At 37.6% G+C, this 20428-nt stretch overlaps 1 protein-coding gene across 1 annotated transcript in view; it reads left to right on the forward strand.

The window, feature by feature from the left end:
* The first annotated feature begins 244 nt into the window (after nt 1-244).
* LOC141368749 (uncharacterized) overlaps nt 245-20428 on the forward strand; it is a 40696-nt gene continuing 20512 nt past the window's right edge. Inside the window, exons 1-7 of the mRNA XM_073872846.1 lie at nt 245-1862; nt 2024-2124; nt 2302-2355; nt 2465-2846; nt 2933-3103; nt 3422-3551; nt 3663-3770. Of these exons, the coding sequence (XP_073728947.1) occupies nt 698-1862; nt 2024-2124; nt 2302-2355; nt 2465-2846; nt 2933-3103; nt 3422-3551; nt 3663-3693 (2034 nt within the window). The 5' untranslated portion in view covers nt 245-697 and the 3' untranslated portion in view covers nt 3694-3770. The remainder of the gene's footprint in view (nt 1863-2023; nt 2125-2301; nt 2356-2464; nt 2847-2932; nt 3104-3421; nt 3552-3662; nt 3771-20428) is intronic.

Here is a 20428-nt window from a genome sequence, read left to right on the forward strand (position 1 = left end):
GTGAGAATAAATTATTGAAATCATTAAAGAAGGGATGGAAGATTGTAAGGCGCCCATTCCTTCATAATGATAAAGTGGAAACACTGATTCCTTCAGAGGTTTGATACATCATTACATTTACTACAACTATCTGTCCATTTATAGACATGTTTCCATCCAGGTTTTGTTATCGACCAAGTGAATATGCGTAAAAAAGGTTTTCTATTCAAATGGTGCTAAAATGGTGTCCGTGGTGATGTCACGAAGGATGAAAGCGAATTGTCACATTAGTTTTGGTGTATCACAAAAAATCAGATCTTGAGCAAATTATTTACCTAATTTCTCTAATGCTCTTACAATAAAAGCTTAGCCAGGTCCAGTCTGATGTTTGTGGTCTCGGTAATTTAAAATAAATGTGCTTTCACCAAAGGGACCCGATTATGAGGAGAAAATTTGAATATTTAGGAGAATAAACATGAATCATTTTATGGATAAGTGATTGACATTTCAGCACTTCATGAAGTAAGTTCAGTGCAGCTTGTGTACCCTCTGTGTATATAGAGGATCGACTCTGCAAATCAAAACAGAAAGTCTCAGGCTGCAATAAGAGCGGCTATTGTTTGCTGTTATGCCCTTCAGAGGTTGCGCATGATGAAGATCTATCATGTGACATCACATTTATTTGCGTTAAAGCTATTTTTTTGCTAAAAAGCCTTGGATGGAAACATGGCTTCTAAACATGTTTGGAAACATTTATCTGTCTGTCTGTCCATCTGTCTGTCTGACCCACCTCTGGTCTTCTCCACAGCTTAATGCAGATTCAGATAATCCTAATGTAAAGGATGATGCTGGTCTGGCGAGCTCTGAATTAAACAATAAGATCAAACCGGAAAAACAACGAATGGCATTCTTTGACTGTCTCTGGAGGGGCAAGGTGGAGTCAGTGCCGACTCCCCTGCTTAAAGCGGATCCAGCTATCCCTGATGTTAGGGAAGTTGTTGATCTTGCATCACAGTCAAAGACCTACGTTGGTCCGAAGAAACAGAAACAAAAGGCTTCAAAGAGCCGCAAATCTAACCTCCAGGGAGAAAAAGTGACTGTTGTGCCAACTCAACAGCCCAAGGCTATTTCAGATATTCCTGTTGGCATGGATGTTCCTGCTCTGGCCGGCCCCCAATCAAAACCAAAGATTCGTCCGGATAAACGCATGACATTGACGCAACGCTTCTTTGGATGCTTCCGGAGGGGCAAAGTGGAGTCGATGCCGACTTCACAGATTGAGGCTGATCCAGCTATCCCTGATGCCAGGGAAGTTGTTGATCTGGCAGATTCTCAATCGAAGAGTGTTGGCTTAAAGAAACAAAAACAAAAGGCTTCAAAGAGCCGCTCATTTCACAACCCTTGGAGTAAAAAAGGGAAGAGTAAAGTGAAAAAAGATGCCAATCCAGCTTTTCCTGATGCCATGGATGATGTGGATCTGGCCAGTTCTGGTGGCATCGCTGCAGCCAATGCCAGGCTACAGACATTAGGTGCCATTCCAGAGAATATTGGGTTAAAAGGTGGTGGAAATCCTGACCCAAATAAAGCAAAAAATCCTGGGTCAAAAGATGTTGGAAATCCTGAGGCAAAAGGTGGTAAAAATCCCAGGCCAAAAGCTCTTAAAGCTCTTGGAAATCCCAGACGTCCTTGGATTCCTAACCCAAGTAGAGCTAAAAATCCTGGACCAAAAGAAGATAAAAATCCCAGACCAAAAGATTTTGAAAATCCCAGAAATCCCTCGCCAGAAGATGACAAAGTTGTCAGGCCAAAAGTTATAAATGTTGTTCAACAAGCTATTGAACCGCCAAGTGAGAAGAAACCAGATGATCCCTCAGTGCCTAAAGGTGAGTGTACTGACTTCATTACTCCTACTTTGCACCAATGTGTGAAATGGTTTCTTCATCATATTCTTCTGTACCTGGAAATGTATGCTGTACCTTTCATCTGTGAGTATATGAGTGTTAACATGTACTGTCACCTCATCATTTTTCTGTGTGTTTTTCAGACACTTTTGATTGTAAATATCAACTCTTGGAGGATGAAGTGCTTGGGGAAGGCTTCTTTGGCAAAGTGCACAAAGGGATTTATAAATCAAATGGCTCTCCGGTAATGCACTCGTATTTATATTAAACATAATGTTTGCTGAAATTTGTATGTCCACTTGATCTAAACCATGTTTTAAAGTTTGTAGATTCTTAAACCTTAAAGTTATGTGTGCAGTGTCAGGTGAGCCGCTTTAGTCAGCTCAAGAGAAATCAACTTTTGTTGTTTTTCTCTTTACAGGTTGCCATCAAGCGGATTTCCAAACAAAAAAGGCCTCTCAAATATCTTCAGTCTGTAAGTTGTCATAAAATGTAATGAAGTAAACTAGACATAAAATGGACAGTTAAGCGAATATGCACCAATACAAGATATTGTTTTTATCTAATTCATAATTTTTCTCCAGCCTGAAACCTCCGAACCAGTCATTACAGAAGTGGCGCTGATGCTTAAGTTAGGAGATGCGCCCTCATGCCCCAATGTCATAGAGATGTATGACTGGTACGAGACTGAACAGGATTTAACACTCGTGATGGAGTACCCACTGCACAGCGAATCCTTGTTGCATTTTGTTCAGCATGAAGAAAAACTAAGTGAAAATACAGCAAGACATCTCATGCGTCAGGCGGTACTGGCAGTACAACACTGTCTGGATAATGGAGTTTTTCACACCGACATCCATGCCGGGAACTTCTTGGTGCAGCAATCAACAATGAGCCTGAAGTTAATTGACTTTGGGGCTGGACATTATCTGACGCATGAGGCATATAAGTCCTCCGACTTTGTAGGTGAGCTGAATTTTTTTTAATATAGCGGAGTATTGAAACCTGTTGTTTCTTTTACAAAATGACTCAACACGATGTTTTGTGTACAGGAGCTCCATGTTGCACCCCGCCTGAGATCAAAACGGCTAAGAAATACCACGCCGTGCCAGCAAACGTCTGGGCCTTAGGTGTTTTGCTGTATTTCATGGTGCTTAGAAGTTTCCCCTCAAAGAACTTTCTTTCCGGGTATCTGAAGACAAATGAGATGGATTTATCAAACGGTGAGTGAAAATGACTGATCAAAATGCACACACAAATTCTCTGATCAAATCCACAATAAATATTATCAGAGGATACGGTCTGTCTGGTAAGATGTTAGACTTTATTGTGTTTAGCTAAACAGTCATTTAGTGGCTCGCCGATGTATTACATCACTGTGCCATCATCTTAACCTGAGGTACTGTCTGTCTGTGACCAGGGGCCCTTTAGATGATAGACAGACAACAAAAATGACAACAAAAGCGTCTCTTTATGCCGTGATCATTATTGCCATTTGTGTGTCATGATGACTAACCAGCTCTCTCCTAAATCTTGTACAGAAATCTGTGATCTGTTAAGATGGTGCCTGGCCCCGAATCCAAGTGATCGTCCGACGCTCAAGCAGATCTTACATCATGACTGGTTTAAAATTAAGTCTGACGAAGAAGAGCTACTCGTATACAAAAGGAGGTAACAGACCTTTTCAAGTAGGAAACTGCATTTTGCAGATTACGTGCTTTTTATTTTGTGTAGTTAGTTGTATAGTAAGATTGTTTTAAATGTACATTTTCATCACTACAGGGCAATATCCACACAATTAAAAGAAGGATGAAGCTGAATGACTGAAGGAGAGAGGAATGATTGGAGATGCTGTTTTCATTATCCTAAGACGTATGGAGTTTGAAGGAGGTATGAATGAATGCTTTTTTAACTATAATCGCATAATCTCGTGCGTAATCAAAGTTTACTGTGTCTTGCGTGTATTTTGTGAACGTGAGCGTCTCTTTTATCATAAATGGTTTTGACGCGTGTGCAGCAGGCACTTATTTTGACAAAACACGTGATGCACATGGATCACATGACGCAACAAACAAATATTTTAAAAACGCAAGCTAGCCGCTACTGATATTGTGGGTTTAAGGTTCTAGATATACTATAAATATTAAAACTGCAAGCAGTGATGGAAGGGCCCTCGCACACCTGACACCGCCACGCGTGGAATAAGAATTAAAGGGAACAGTAGTAAATAGGCATTTAAGCATGTAAACATAGGTGAACCATTTGAAAGTGTAGTATAATGTGCCACATTTCCTGTTGCTAATTACAAATGACAGCATCGTGTAAGATAGCATGAGAGAGAGAGAGAGAGAGACAGTGAGTGAGCGAGTGTGTGTGAGTATGAGTGACTACATGTAAATATTGGCACGTAGATGTGTTCTGTCCAGGACTCTTATCAATCATGTGAAGTTTGGGACAAATCCGACATTGCATTATCATTGTAAACATGTTACTTCCTGTTACCAGCTGGTGGCGCTATGACCGTAACTGACTATTGGCATCATAAGTGACTATCAGTGATGGGAGTAACGCGTTACTGTAACTCCACTTTTTTTTTAAATCAAGTAACGCAATTACAATTACTGAAATTTAAATGAGTTCGTTACTCGCGTTACTCTATTTTGTAAAAAATAGACAAGACATATCTGACGTCGCAGGACCGTAGCTGGCGGCGCAATGATTCATTACACTTCATCATAGCTGACAGTGCATATAGAATGAACATGAAAAATCTAAACGGGACAACATACCTTTGTTTAAAAATTGTGCGCAAGTCATAATCCATCCGGTCTCATGTTTGTAAATTATCTTCACCAAGCAATCGCAGTATGACATCAACTTGCATTTGTAGTCCACAAAGGTAATAAATCTAAGAAATGTTCATATATTCTTAGATGTTTACATCGGCTTCATGGAAGAGAACGATCCGCGATTGTTGTTTCCACTAAAATATTCACGCTGCGGTGTACACCCGTGTTAAAACTCCATAGTATGTGTGAGCTCGCTTTTAGTTTTAGTTTCAGTCTCTCCGTATCCGAACAAAAAATCCACTCGCTCTGTGTCCGTCTGACAAAACAATCCACTCGCTCTGTGTCCGTCCGACAAAACAATCCACGTAGCCTACTCCGTTTTCTGAATAAATATCTTCCTTTAATCCTGTGTATCATTTAAATCCAACAGAAAACAAACAATATATGACCAAAGAGCACAGTCCCTGCGGCAAGCTTCACAAGCTGTGTTCCAATTCAAGGGCTGCACCCTACTAAGCATGCAATAAAAGGTGAGCACTCGGCCATTCAAGGCGCTCAGAAGTTCGCGAAGAGAACTGAAATGAGACGGTCTAACCTTCGGAGGACCCATAATTTGCCTCATCTGCTGCACGCGCAACGTGCCTGTCAGCAGGACACAGCGGAGACGTTTCTAACTTAAGAAAATAAATATGAAATCAGAAAAATTATAATTTATTTTACAAAATTTGACATGTTGACACAATTGTCTCCAAATTTTTAAAGAGACACTACACAATTTTAACACATTTTATATTTTTGTAAACATGCAGAATATTTGTCTAAATGGTCTAAATGATATACATAAATAAACTAAGTTTACATATTAAGATAATTTCTAACAAAAATATTCAAAGGTTGAATCTAAAGCAAAATAGGCTCCTACAGTATGTGATATATTAGAGTCTAACGTGTAAAATAGCCCATCCATATCATTTTACTGTTTGACTGTTCAGTACTGTTCATATTTACATTTAAAAAGCAGACATAAAAGTAACTTAAAAGTTACTTTTCTAAGTAACTAATTACTTTTGATATACAGTAACCGGTAGAGTAATTCAGTTACTTTTAAAAGAAGTAATTAGTAACTGTAACGAATTACTAATTTTTTAGTAACTTGCCCAACACTGGTGACTATTGACATGTAGATGTGTTCAGTCCAGGACTCTTATTAATCATGTAAAGTTAGGGGAAAGATCGGTCATTGCATAATCAGTGTAAACATGTCACTTCCTGTTGTCAGCTGGTGGCGCTATAACCATAAGTGACTATTGACATGTAGATGTATTCAGTCCAGGACTCTTATTAATCATGTGAAGTTTGGGACAGATCAGACATTGCATAATCAGTGTAAACATGTCACTTCCTGTTGTCAGCTGGTGGAGCTATAACCATAAGTGACTATTGACATGTAGATGTGTTCAGTCCAGGACTCTTATTAATAATGTGAAGTAAGGGAAAGATCAGACATTGCATAATCAGTGTAAACATGTCACTTCCTGTTGCCAGCTGGTGGCGCTATAACCATAAGTGACTATTGGCATGTAGATGTGTTCAGTCCAGGACTCTTATTAATCATGTGAAGTTTGGGACAGATCAGACATTGGATAATCATTGTAAACATGTCACTTCCTGTTGCCAGCTGGTGGCGCTATAACCATAAGTGACTATTGACATGTAGATGTGTTCAGGACATGACTCTAAGCAATCATGTGAAGTTTGGGAGAGATCGGACACTGTATGCCTGAGTTCCAGGAACCTGTTTCATAGCGAAACATCAAACTTTGGCTGGCTGAAATAGACACAAATTTTAATATAGAATCAAATCCTTCGCAATTTAGCATCACAAAGGCCTTAAGATGAGACTCGCCAAATATGATGATGATCCGACGAAAACTGTAGGAGGAGTTAGTTAAAGTATGACTGCTGGAAATGAGAAAAACTGAGCCAAAATCTGAGAAATAATTCAAAATAGCTGACTTCCTGTTTGGTTTAGGGCATTGCTCCAAGATACTTTTTTGTAGGGCTTGTAATAATACATGAGCATACCGAAATTCGTACATGTAAGTTAAACACAGTCCAAGGGCTGCTTCATTCAATATTTGAAAGTGGTGCTAAAACATGTTCCTTCAGGTTGCCAGCTGGGGGCGCTATGGCTATAAATGAAAATTGTTATGTAGATGTGTTCAGGTCAGGACTCTTAGCAATCATGTGAAATTTGGGACAGATCGGACATTGTATGCATGAGTTCCAGCAACTTCCTGTTTCATTGGAAAACATCAAACTTTGTCGGGCCAGAACCGACACAAATTTTTACGTAGAGTCAAATCCTTCGCAATTTAGCATCACAAAGGCCTTAAGATGACACTCACCAAATATGAAGACGATCCGACGAAAACTGTAGGAGGAGTTAGTTAAAGTATGACGTCTGGAAATGACAAAAACTGCGCCCAAATCACAAAAATAACTCCGAATAGCTGACTTCCTGTTTGGTTTACGGCTTCGCTCCAAGAGACTTTTTTGTAGGTCTTGTCATGCTACAGACGCGTACCGAATTTTGTAATTGTACGTCAAACACAGTCCGAGGGCTGCTTCGTTGAAAATTTGTAGGTGGCGCTATAGAGCCATTTTCTCACGCCTAATTCTAAAGCCTACACCACATGTAAATTTTCATCACTCTTGACATCTGTGCAAAATTTCATGAGTTTTCGAGTATGTTTAGGCCCTCTAAAGTCCCGCTGAAGTCGGAGAAAAAGAAAAAAAATAATAAATATAGCTGCAAGCAGCAATGGCGGGCCCTCGCACGTTTTTTTACCGCTACACGGTGCGTCCGAGAAAACGATGCACGGTGGGCAAGGGCATCAAGTGGGTAAATATCAGTGGGCTATTTAATGTTGCTACTGAGCCATTTGGGGACTGTAGGTAAAAGAAACCCCATATTTTAGACAAACGGGGGCGCTAGTGAGCCACTTAAGAGACACGCCTATGTCTGACCTGTTTGTGCACACTTAACAGCCGACAACTCTGATGTGTGTGCCGACTTTTAGGTTAATCTAAGCACGCCAAGAGCCCTAAATATGCCTGAAATAAAAGTCAAGTTTGGGGCGTTGCCATGGGAACAGCGTTCGAGATATCAAAAATCCCATCGCAATTTAGCGTCTACAATGTCTCAGCATCATGTTGACAACTTCTGGTGTGAATCGCATTATTTCCCTAGAAGGAGTATTTAAAAGAACATTGCATGCAACTGTCAGGCTTAAATAAGCCTTTAAAATGAAAGTAAAAAGTTTGACGCGTTGCCATGGGAACAGCGTTTGAGATATCAAAAATCCCTTCGCAATTTATCATCTACAATGTCTTAGCATCATGTTGACCACTTTTGGTGTCAATCGCATGAATATCCTAGAAGGAGTATTTAAAAGAACATCGGATGGAACAGTCAAAAAAATCCACCTTTGTGACTGACACACTTCCTGGCGCCTGGTGGTGGCGCTATACCCGAGACTCACAATAAGCACATCGATGCGATCGGAATCTTCAGGCGAACAAACACCCCGATTGGCATCACAATAAGAACTTTTTTGCCTTAGATATTAGACACTTCCTGTTTCTCTGATTTTGCCACAACTTTGTTGACTCGCCACGGCGGCACCGTTCGAGATATCAAAAATCCCTTCGCAATTTAGCAAGTACAATGTCTCGACATCATGATCACCACGTTTGGTGTCAATCCCATGAATCCTCTAGGAGGAGTATTTAAAAGTTCACCACATGCATTTTTGAAACAATCCAAAATAGCCGACTTCCTGTTGGGCGGAGCTTAAATGTTAGAGTGCGAAAGTTGTTCGGGTCGATGAGATCTATATGCGTACCAACTCTCGTACATGTGCGTACATTTTTGCCCGATCTGTGCCCCAATGTTTGTTTTTGCATTACAGGGGGCGCTACAGAGCTCCCTTGCCACGCCCGTGGTCCAGCCTTTGCCCAAACCTGATGGCCAACGACTCTGACGTCTGTGCAAAATTTCAAGAGTTTTTGAGTATGTTAAGGCCCCCAAATTGCCCCGAAACGTAAAAAAAAAATAAAAAAAAAAATAATAATAAAAATAATAATCCGAGCAAAAACAATAGGGCTTCGCACCTACGGTGCAGGCCATTCTGGCCTGCTCCTCGGTGCTCGGGCCCTAATAATAACTCCTTGAAGAACAATAGGGTCCTCACACCCCGGTGTGCTCGGGCCCTAATGATGACTAAAATTAAATGTTGACATTTCATAAGCGTCTTTTCGTCCTTTGAAAAGCGCTATATAAGACTTATGTATTATTTCCTTTCTTTCTCATCTTCAGGTTGTATTTCAGACTTCATGAACACAGACCGCTGGCTGAATGTCTGATGCAGATCCTGTCTCATCCTTGAACACATAATAAAAATGTTTTAATTCTTAATGTTTTTATATTTTAAAGTTGTATAATAAAGTATCTAATATATATTATGTCCTCTATAGAATCAGCTATATCTGTCTCTCTAGTTTTTTTTTCAGGTTTAACTTAGATATCTCTTCTATACATTTCATTATCACAACGCTCGATAGTTCAGTTTAATCTGTACTTTGCAACTTTTGTTGTCCCTTGATTTTTCTGTGTTTTTTCTTTTTTTATGAATGTAAAGCTGCTTTGAAATAATTAAAAAATTGTGAAAAGTGCTACAGTATATAAATAAAATTGAATTGAATATGGAAGACTTTTCTTTAGCAGATGTTTTAATCTGCTTTTTTACTTTTTTATTTGATCAAACTGATTAACTTGGGTTACTTATGTACATGTTTTTCATATGCAATATCAAACCCTTGACCTTGGTATAAAATACTGGGAGTTAACGTACACTTGACCTAAACCTTAAAATATACCCTTCATTACTCTGTGTTTTAGTTTAATTTGCATGATTTCTCTCAATCATCAAGATATTTTGATTAACTTATTTTATTTAAAATAAAGCTATTTCTGTTATCACTGTTGGCTATTATTTTTGTTGTAAAGTTAAGAGCTGATTAAAAGTATATTACTTTACGAAATACATGTAATATATATGTATGATAATATAATTGCAATTGGCCTTAAATTAATCTAAAGCCACAGAAATGATTGAAGTGCTTGAAACACCTGCTGGGGAAAACATAAAAGCAACAAGATCTCACTCCAAACATTTTGCACTTTTTACACAATATTTGTAAGATTTAAAAGTTTTTAGGAAAAATTAATTATTTAACTTAACTTAAAGCCATTAAGTCAAGGTGTATTCTGTTTTCTTTTTTAGGGCAAATAGATCATTATTAAGACTTTTACCCCTCTTTAATAAGGCAAGGCAAGTTTATTTGTATAGCACATTTCATACACAGAGGTCATTTTACAAGTCATTTCAACATATTATTTTAAATTTGAAAAACATTTGAACTTGTTTTTGTAAGTTATAGCAACCCACCGCTATTCCAATTCAATATAGTAAGTTGAAATGAGGTTAAGGTAAAGCTAATTTGATCAAACTTACTGCACATGACTCGCGGGAAAGAGTTCACACACTCTCAGAAATAAAGTTACAAGAACCTGTAAGACAATTTCCTGAATAAAGATAGCCCCTCCCCAAAGGACACAGCATGAGTTCGCCATGTGAACACGGGAAAGCAACTCTCTACGGTTCACGAGAGCACATTTGGTTTTCAAAGATCACACCTTTTGGTTTTCAAAGTCTGATCTGGTGACTGTGGAGGCCATTTGAGTACATTGAACTCATTGTCATGTTCAAGAAACCAATCTGAGATGATTTGAGCTTTATGACATGGCGCGTTATCCTGCTGGAAGTAGCCATCAGAGGATGAGTACACTGTGGTCATAAAGGATGAGCATGGTCAGAAACAATACATGATGCTCATTGGTAATGGGCCCAACGTGTGCCAACAAAACATCCCCACATCATTACACCACCACCACAAGCCTGAATCGTTGATACAAGGCAGGATGGATCCATGCTTTCATGTTGTTGACGCCAAATTCTGACTCTACCATCTGAATGTCGCAGCAGAAATCAAGACTCATCAGACCAGGCAACGTTTTTCCAATCTTCTTTTGTCCAAGTTTTGTGAGCCTGTGTGAATTATAGCCTTAGTTTCCTGTTCTTTGCTGTCAGGAATGACACCCAGTGTGGTCTTCTGCTGCTGTAGCCCATCCGCCTCAAGGTTCGACGTGTTGTGCGTTCAGAGATGCTCTTCTGTGTATCTCGGTTGTGACGAGTGGTTATTTAAATTACTGTTGCCTTTCTATCAGCTCAAGGCAGTCTGGCCCATCTCCTCTGACCTCTGGCATCAACAAGGCATTTGTGCCCACAGAACTGCCACTCACTGGATATTTTCTCTTTTTCTGACCATTCTCTGTAAACCCTTGAGATGATTGTGCGAGAAAAATCCCAGTAGATCAGCAGTTTCTGAAATACTCAGACCAGCCCGTCTGCAACAACAACCATGCCACATTCAAAGTCACTTAAATCACCTTTCTTCCCCATTTTGACGCTCGGTTTGAACTGCAGCAGATCGTCTTGACCATGTCTACATGCCTAAATGCATTGATTTGCTGCCATGTGATTGGCGGATTAGAAATTTGCGTTAAGGAGTAGTTGGACAGGTGTACCTAATAAAGTGGCCAGTGAGTGTATATATATATATATATATATATATATATATATATATATATATATATATATATATTCAATTCTAGCTCACAGATGCTCAAACAAAAGAACATAAATACTGTTAACTAAAACCCCACAAATGCTCACTTTATCACAAATGATAAGCATTTGTTATATTACAATGAACTGTACCAATAAGAAATGATAAATGTATTGATATACTGTACATATACAGAATTACAGTTTTAAAAATATCTTTTTTGACAAGAATTCACATGTCTTAAGTGAATGTTTGATCTAATATATCTAATATAATTTATATTAGATCCTTGCATTACAGATCTTAAAGCTGTCTGTCTCGATGTCAACCAAACAATAACAGAAAGAAAAAAGTTGAACATACATTGATATTTATGTGTACTAAATGTATTAGTTTTACCAGCGATTTTAAGGTATGGATAGAATAATTTTGTTTTCAAACCTTAAATTCTTAACTCAAAAATTTACTTTGGTGACTCTATAAAGTTCATTTTGCCAGCATGGGTCACAAAAGATTACAAGATTACAGTGTATTTTATACTGTATACTGTACATATAAAAGACCGCCTTTTATTAAATATTCATGATTTAAATCCATTATAGTTATCACTGAAGTGCAATGAATTATTTTTCACAGATTAACTTTTTCTTGTATTCGCTATGCATATTTTTAGATAGAAAATGACGACTTTCGAATACTTGCAGCTCAATGCAGGCATAGGCGGAGCTTGCGGTGGAGCAGGCCCCCATTGGCTAAAAGGATTTTTATAAAATAAATTATATTCCACAACAAATATACATAATAATTTTGGTTCTTATACATTTTAAAGCGTTAATTTTAAGATGCTTGTAAAACATTATTCTGGTAATAATATGTGTATTTATCAAAAGTGGCCCTCTGCAAATCGCTTTTATCCAGCCGCCCAATCACAATGGAGGAGAGGCGGGACAAACAGTACATCGACCAATCGGAACACCCTTCCTCTACTACTGAAAACATAAAAGTTAATATATCTTATTGATAACAACATATAACAGCCCGTGCTACCACAATATGGGTACGCATTGATTACACAAATTATCTGCAAAATCTGATACTTATAAAACAGTACTTCCGCTGAGGTTTGAATAATAGCAACCAACGCACATAAGCGCCTCCAAAGCGCCATCAAGTGGTCCTTTTTCAAAACTGCGCCTGACGACTGAAGTTAGGTGGGTGGAGTTTATTTATCCTCAAAATATTATAGAAATTAATGGGCTAATGTACTGTTCACTGCATATAAATTCTCCGTTTAGATTTTACTTGTATTTAAAATTAGGCATTGAATTTTGTTGTGTTTTAGAAGTGAAGAAAATGTCCTAAAATGAACTAACCCTGTGATTTTTTTTGCAATGCATATTTGGGTACGATAACTTAACTTTATTGTTTATAAACTGTAATTCATTATGATTAAGGATGATCCAATATTTGAAAACACTGTTTTATAATAAGAACAGGAGTTTCTAAATACAGTCATTTCACTGATTAGAGTATTCATATTATAAATAAAAACATACAAATAATTGTCCTCATTCTTTACTTTTAACTAAAACGTTTTTTTTTTAATCAGATACACTGCCTTTAAAGGAAAACCAGAAACTTGTTATCAGCCACAAGGAAAGTAATGAATCAGCGAAACGTTGATATAATCTGATGAAACTTAGGGAGCTGTGGGGTATTTTTAACACATGCTGTTTTTTTAAGCTGTTCTATGTTCACAGTAAACTTGTCAATGTTTCATAAAGTAAGCAAACAGCAACAAAAATGTAATAAAACATTATTCTGCCAAGCAAGTTCTTCAGAAGCGGATTGGTTGATAACACGTCACAGGTGTATCAGGAGTCAAAGGTCAAGTGTCACATTTGGCAAAGACAGGAATAAATAACAAATATATTTTCTCTTTTATTTGGATCGACCGATCGGCAAGTGACACTCAAGGTCAAGGACAATAAAACAACTTTTGAAATTTGCCTTCAGTTTGCATAACGATTGTTTGAAAGAACAGTGAGGTATGAATGATCTACTGCTTCCGGTGGGATTTCTCAGCATCTCATGAGGTGAACTAATTAGGTCAAAATGATAATAGATAATAAATAACTTTTCAAGTGCAGGTGTTCCCAAGAAATGTATTCCTTGTGCAAAAATGTTTAGTTTAACAACACCTCAGTAAATTAGTTTGTATGAGTGGGGGTTGGACACTTTCTTCCTTTTTTTTTTAAATGCATATAAATATTTAAACATTTAGATCATAAACCCTTTAGAGCATGGGTCTTCAACCGGGGGTCCGCGGCCCCCAGGGGGTCCGCGACGGAACTGCAGGGGGTCCGCCAAATGATGTTTGACCACAAGCTATTTTTTGCTAAAAACGTAAAATATATGTACAAAAAACGTTACATGTCCCCTTTAAGTTGTGCACGTGCGTGGCCGCGAAGGCGCGTTCAGTTTAGCAAGCGGACCAAAATAAAATATCTGAAGATTATTTATGTACACTCAGGAAGCAGCAGTAGCGACAGAAAAGGCATCATAAAACAGGTAAATCTTATAGGCATGTGCCATTTGTGTCTTTTTTAAGAAAGTTATTTTAGAATCAGTGCGACATTGTCTCTCATCTAAGTTATATTTCTGAACTTGGACGGCTGTTTCACGCGGTTCAGATTTAAAGCGCTAACTCAACAGGCAAATGACACCACACCGTGTCTGCATTATAAACTTTGACAAAACTATCGCCCGCATCTAAAAATGTATGAAACGCGCACCGTGATGGTGCTTTGTGCAAGATTCATAGTCAGATTGAAATCCGCCTCTTAAAAAGTTGCCCCAAAGAGATGCGCGCGGACTCAATGCATGTTCTCCTGAGTCTGATATATGAAGCTATGCAGAAAATAAACCTGCGTTACTCAAACTCGTGACAATGACGATACATGAGAAAGACAACAAACCTCTTAATTATAAAGTAGCACAACCCCTATTCCCACCAGAATAGAGAGTCTTTGTGCCATTCACTATGGTCAGTCATCTTTATAAACTGAAAGCCCAGGTTCAGGTAAATAAACAGTAAAATGAAAATCTATTACACTGCAAATACCATAAAATAATATGATATTATTATTATTATTATATTCATATTATTATAATAATTATTATATTAATATAAAAACTAAATCTACTTTAACAAAAAATTATGCATGTATAACAACAGCATAATAGTGCCAATGTACTGTCTTAATATAGTATGGCTGTGTGACAATATGTTTTGTTTCTATTTATAAAACAGTTCCAGTCCTTGATTCTGATTGGTCAATAGTTGTACTTTACTCCACTTTGCTTTGTGCCTAATACAAAAAGGCAGCCTCTCGTACCTTACTGATTACTTAAATATCAGTTTTACACATTTAGTATCAGGGGGTCCCTGCTCCATGCCTCTCTCATCTAAGGGGTCCCCGACCCAAAAAACGTTGAAGACCCCTGCTTTAGAGACATCTGCAGCAGGCACTTATTTGGACAAGACACGCACTGTCTTGAAACAAAATTCTAATTCTGGCTATATTTCTGAGATGGTCATAAGCTGATTTGCTTATTACTTTCACATGACTACTGAAATCAACCTGATCTCACAGAAATGCGTGAAATGAACACGACCTCTTAACCGCGAATTACGTGGTGGTGGCACGGAATGTGTTGAAATTACGTCTCGGCACCACGGAAACAAGACCCATACAAAGTCAATGAGGCTATTTTGTCGTGGGGACACACGGATTCCCTGATTTAATGACGTCACACAGTGGGCGGCGGTAAACGTTGTTTTCAACTTTACTAAACGTCCTCTTTTTATAATTTATTATAGTGGATTTATAGCCTAATATAGCCAATTTATTGCAGTGCTATTATGTTTGTCCTAAACATAATACATTCAAAACATAAAAATGTTTTTTTTTTTCAAAAAAATTCAAAAAAAAAAAAACCCTCTGGGTGTGCATCAGAAAATCTGTGTATGTCACAGGCAGGCAAGAGAAACGCTGGGGAATTCATGTGCTTTAAATCCGGTGGACAGGACTCTCGTTATCAAGATAATTTATAAAGATCTTTAAACGAAGGGTCGGAATATCAGATAGTTGACATGGTAAGCAAGTTAATATTTTTAATAAAAAAAAAGTAAAAACGAAATAAGACGAATAGCATACATTATTGTTGTTGCGGTGTGTCACGTGACAATCATGACCCGTCGCCATGGACACAAGGGGTCGGATATTTAAAGTTAAATATTTTTAACTTACGCGTGAAATGGTTGATTTTAAAAATATATATTCTAAGTAAACAACAACAGCCCACGTTTAGTAAACATTTTTTTATTGAAACTATAAATAAATATTCTGCATCCATTTTAGGCGTGCCACTGTGGGTGGCTCCCACACACCCGTGGCTACGCCCGTGCCGTGACCCAAATCTCGTTCGCACATCATCGGGATATTTATCATCAATTTACAAACGTCGCCAGTCGCCGCATCTTTGTGAGTAATAAGTATACCATTAAACTTCTGTTTGTTCGATATTAAATTCATGATATGTTTTTTATTAATCCATCGGCTTCTAAATGTTGTCTGAATTGTATTGGTCATCTATATTACATTCTTTTTGTTCAAAATAAGTTAAACACAACACATTATCAAGTAGTGGGTGATAGCGCGTGATTAAAAGTCACGTTATGTTAGTCACCATTAACATTACGTGACAGATCCTCGATCATTTTATTACATTTATATTTTTGGAATTAACTACCAATGTACTTCTACTGTGGTATTTTGTGTTTATAGTACACAAATCGTACCATGTTTCTACAGTTAGTCTACTTCTACTGTGGTGTTTTGTAGTACAGAGTACAGTGTTTCCCACAGGATTTTGAGAGACTGTGGTGGTGATGACGTCATCCGCTAATTAGCATATATTTGACGTCATCATGTCGTGTTTGCATTTGATATAGTGTTGGCACCTGAAATATGTTTCACTTCTACTCTTTGATCTGTATCTGTATTTGATATGTATTATATATCAAATTACATTTTAAGCCGAATTAAGCTGTTTAAAATAGTGAAATAAAAATGTAAATGGGAATCATAAAAAGTGTTGATTCTGTGGTGGGCCACCACAAATAAATCAATGTATGGGAAACACTGGAGTAACAGTAAACCTTATGCTTTTACCACAGTAGTTCAGCCTTTTTATGCATAGTAAAAAACAGTAACAACGTGTTACAATGTGTAGCATGTACATGCATGTGTTTGCCCGTGTCTTTCAGAGGATGCCGGAGGTACTGGAAGGCTCCCCTGGTAAATCAAGGCATGACAGTTAAAGTTGCAGGACTGCCCAACAGTCTCAAAAAGCCATCCTATTATGGAAGGAACCAGTTGGAGGCCATTTTGCAAGCTGCTGAGGAGATTTCATTTGAAATCAGTAAGTGAGATTAACAGTAGTTTTGTTTCTCCAGCTGAGTTTCGGCAGATCATTTGGCTCTTTGCAAAGTGGGAAAAATAAGTTAACTAAACAATAATACAGGCCTACATGTGAGTCCCCACAGGGTTTAGATTAATCCAGCACTAGGCCTATTTCTAGGTTATATTAGGGCATTCAAGTAGTTTTTACAAACAAACCTTACAAAAAACATTACTGGTGTGCGTCTTGAGACAATGTTAAGATATATCAGTGCAAGTTGTGTTTAAATTAAGACAGATCAAACATGCATTTTAGTCTGGGACTAGGATAAGACCTGACTAGGAAACTGCCCCTATATCTCTAAAGCAGAACATAAGCCCAGTCTAAAATAAAATCATGTATTTTTAGGGCTGTCACACATTCAAATTAATCATGCACATTAAAAATACCCCATAACAACATTTAAAATCATTGTGTTAGACTTAGCTTAAGAAAAGAAAAATAAGGCCTGATAAACATTCACCAAGTGTATTTTTTTGCAAATAGCGTACAAGGGGTGCAGTGTTTAAGAATGAAAAAGTAAAGATTTTAGGATGTTATTTAATAATTATGAACAGACCATCATGTAATATTGACACCAAAAACCAAAGTGGAGAAGATGATCATTTATTAATTTTTGCGTCTGATATGAACGTAATACATTAAAACCAAGAAAGTAAATATAAAAATGAACACTTTTCAGAAGTTTAAACTGTGATTCTGTTAAGCACAAGCAAACATGCTGAAAAAGAAACTACAGTGGATTATATCAAAAACCATCAGGACATCAACATGGCCATAATTTAGTGAATCCTCACCTCCAGATGAAGTAATAAACTGGACTGATGATTTAAATGTTGACATAGTCATATGTGCGTTGTTAACTCTCCGGATTTTGTTATGTTTCGTAGCTCTGCTTCACTCGTTTATTTCTCCACAGAAACTGTTTGGTTACAGTGTCGCGTGAGCTGCAGACTGCGAGCAGATTGGATTTCATTTGGCGCTACGCAGACCGTTTGGTGATGTCAAAGTACAGCGAGAGCGATTAGAAAGCAGACTTCTCTGTGTGATTTGTCGAATCGCTCTCGCGGTACTCTGATGTCATTCTTTTGGCTGTTGTTGAACCACATGAATACACCCGTCTGCTTTACAATCACTTTTGCGCCGTGATAATTTGATTTCATATGATGATCGGATCACGCAGTGCCGCATGAAGTCAAATGCACCAAATAGCCGACTGTATATGAGGTTAAACCCGCCAAAGTAGCAAGTGGAGCATGCGAATGGTGAGTGATTCACAGGGGCGCCGCTAGCAATTTTGGGCCCTATGAAAGAATAGGGGGTCAGGCCCCCACCATACCCATTTCGCACCAAACATACAATCCAACCTACCTATTCAAAATCTTTGTCTGTAATTTAATAATACAGAACTATTTATTTTGCTATTGTTATGACCACAATTATCAGTATTTATAGACACCTACAATGTCTGCACTGCAGCTAAGATAATTTATTGTGCAATGTAAATTTAATTGAAAAATACAGTACATTCATCGAATATTCAGAGAAAATACAACGTTCTTAAAGATTAAAGATAGATGTGACCATGCCTGTGAAAACCCAGCTGAAGTATTTCTTTGTGATTTACTGTTTCCTACATAAATTCATCCTACATAATGTCAAGAACATTTTGTGAAAATATAAACTTGATATCTTTAATATTGACTGAGTATTGTCATGTCGGCAATTGAAATCATAGTGAAATTAATGCTTGAAATTAAACTGTGATGCTTTTTATCACACAATAAGATTTGAGACTTTAGTCTGATTTTCACATGCAGTCTCAGTGACACACTGTATACTTCAGCTGTTACACACACCAATAACATTGTAACATTTAAAAATGGCGAACAACAACAATGCATCTTTTCTATACAGTTACCTTATGCCTCAAATAAGACTGGATCAAAAATGCTTGACCAAAGCTTATATTATAATTATTATTTTTAAGGTAAAGAACAAGTTTCACACACCAGCAGCTTCAGTAAAGCAAAAATAACGACGGATCATTGAAACTGTGAACTTGAGAAAACAGCTATACTGTTATTAAATGATTCTTCAGACTGTTTTTTAATCAACGGGACTTAGAATAAAATGAATGACAACTATAGCAGATTACAACATAGATTTCCATTGATTTCTTAAAGCTGTTGCAAGGTGGGAAGCTTTAATATACATAACTGGACTAGTTTAGCCTTCGTTGCATTTCAGTTAATCAGTTAATTCTGTTAATTAGCTTATACGGGCTACGTTAATTAAAACAGCTTATAAGGGCTGACTTCGCGTTAGAATCATAACATAAAACAGGGAACATAAATCACCTTGTTTATTTTTAAACTGAGGTGAACAGAGCGAAGACTTTACAGTGGAAAGAAAACTGCATTGTATTGCTCCAGCGTCACATTGTGCTAACACGCAGAGTAAAGACGGGGCGGACTAAGAGGGCTCAGCTTAAGGGGGTTGCGTTTGAGGCACAGTCCTTGGCTGGGGCCCTCAAAAGTTCATGGGCCCTTAGAATCGTCCTAACTTTCCCCCCCTTACGGCGCCCCTGTTTGGTACTGCATTTAATTCGTTAATATATATATATGTCAGTCATCTTGGTGCTGAATATGACGCGCTGAGTTTACTGCTTTTGAAACCCATAGATGCTAGTACAATAGCGAATAGGCCTACGCGAAATGGGAGTCATGAATGAGCTTTATAGATAAAGAGAAAGAGCAACGCGAAAATGAAGCGCTCAGTATGAAAAAGATTACTAGAGTAGGCTATGGTCTTGTAACTCAGTTTTTTTCTTGTTTGTTTGTAACGTTAATCTTACGTGATACACCGGTATACGCAGTATATCCACTAGTAATGGTCAAGGACTTCCGTATACCCATTTAAAAAAGCATGAGGGTAGCCTACTTAACAGTGTGTGACAAACCTTTGACACTTTCATTCATAAAATGACATCTGACACCACCTTTCATGTTTAACTACTGGCCGTGCGAGCTCGCCAAAGGCTGTTGTTTGTAAAATCGTCGTTGTTTTTGCTGAAGTTGAGTAAAGACATTCTTGAAATTGTAAAGACATTTAGTTTAATTGCTAAACTACAAGTGAACGAAATTTTAATACATTTGAACGAATACCACAGGTGGTTTTACCTCTACCAAAATCTGCTTGAATGGTAAAGAATGGGAAGCAGCCGTGTAGTAGATGTCTGTATATATAGACTGAATAAAGAGTGTTATTTGGTGTAATTAGTGGTTTGTTTGATTATATATCTGACTTTTCACAAGTAGAATATGTAGAGGATATATCAAACAGCTTTTCCTGAAAGATTCAGGTCAATATCTTAAAAATGTAAAAAGTAATAGCAAAAAATTCATATTTTCATGATTCTGTCACACATTTTCTTGAATTGTAATGGAAAACATTAAAATTATTTGGGTATCCTGCTGA

The sequence above is a fragment of the Misgurnus anguillicaudatus genome, chromosome 11, assembly GCF_027580225.2.
Source record: "Misgurnus anguillicaudatus chromosome 11, ASM2758022v2, whole genome shotgun sequence".
Classification (NCBI taxonomy): domain Eukaryota; kingdom Metazoa; phylum Chordata; class Actinopteri; order Cypriniformes; family Cobitidae; genus Misgurnus; species Misgurnus anguillicaudatus.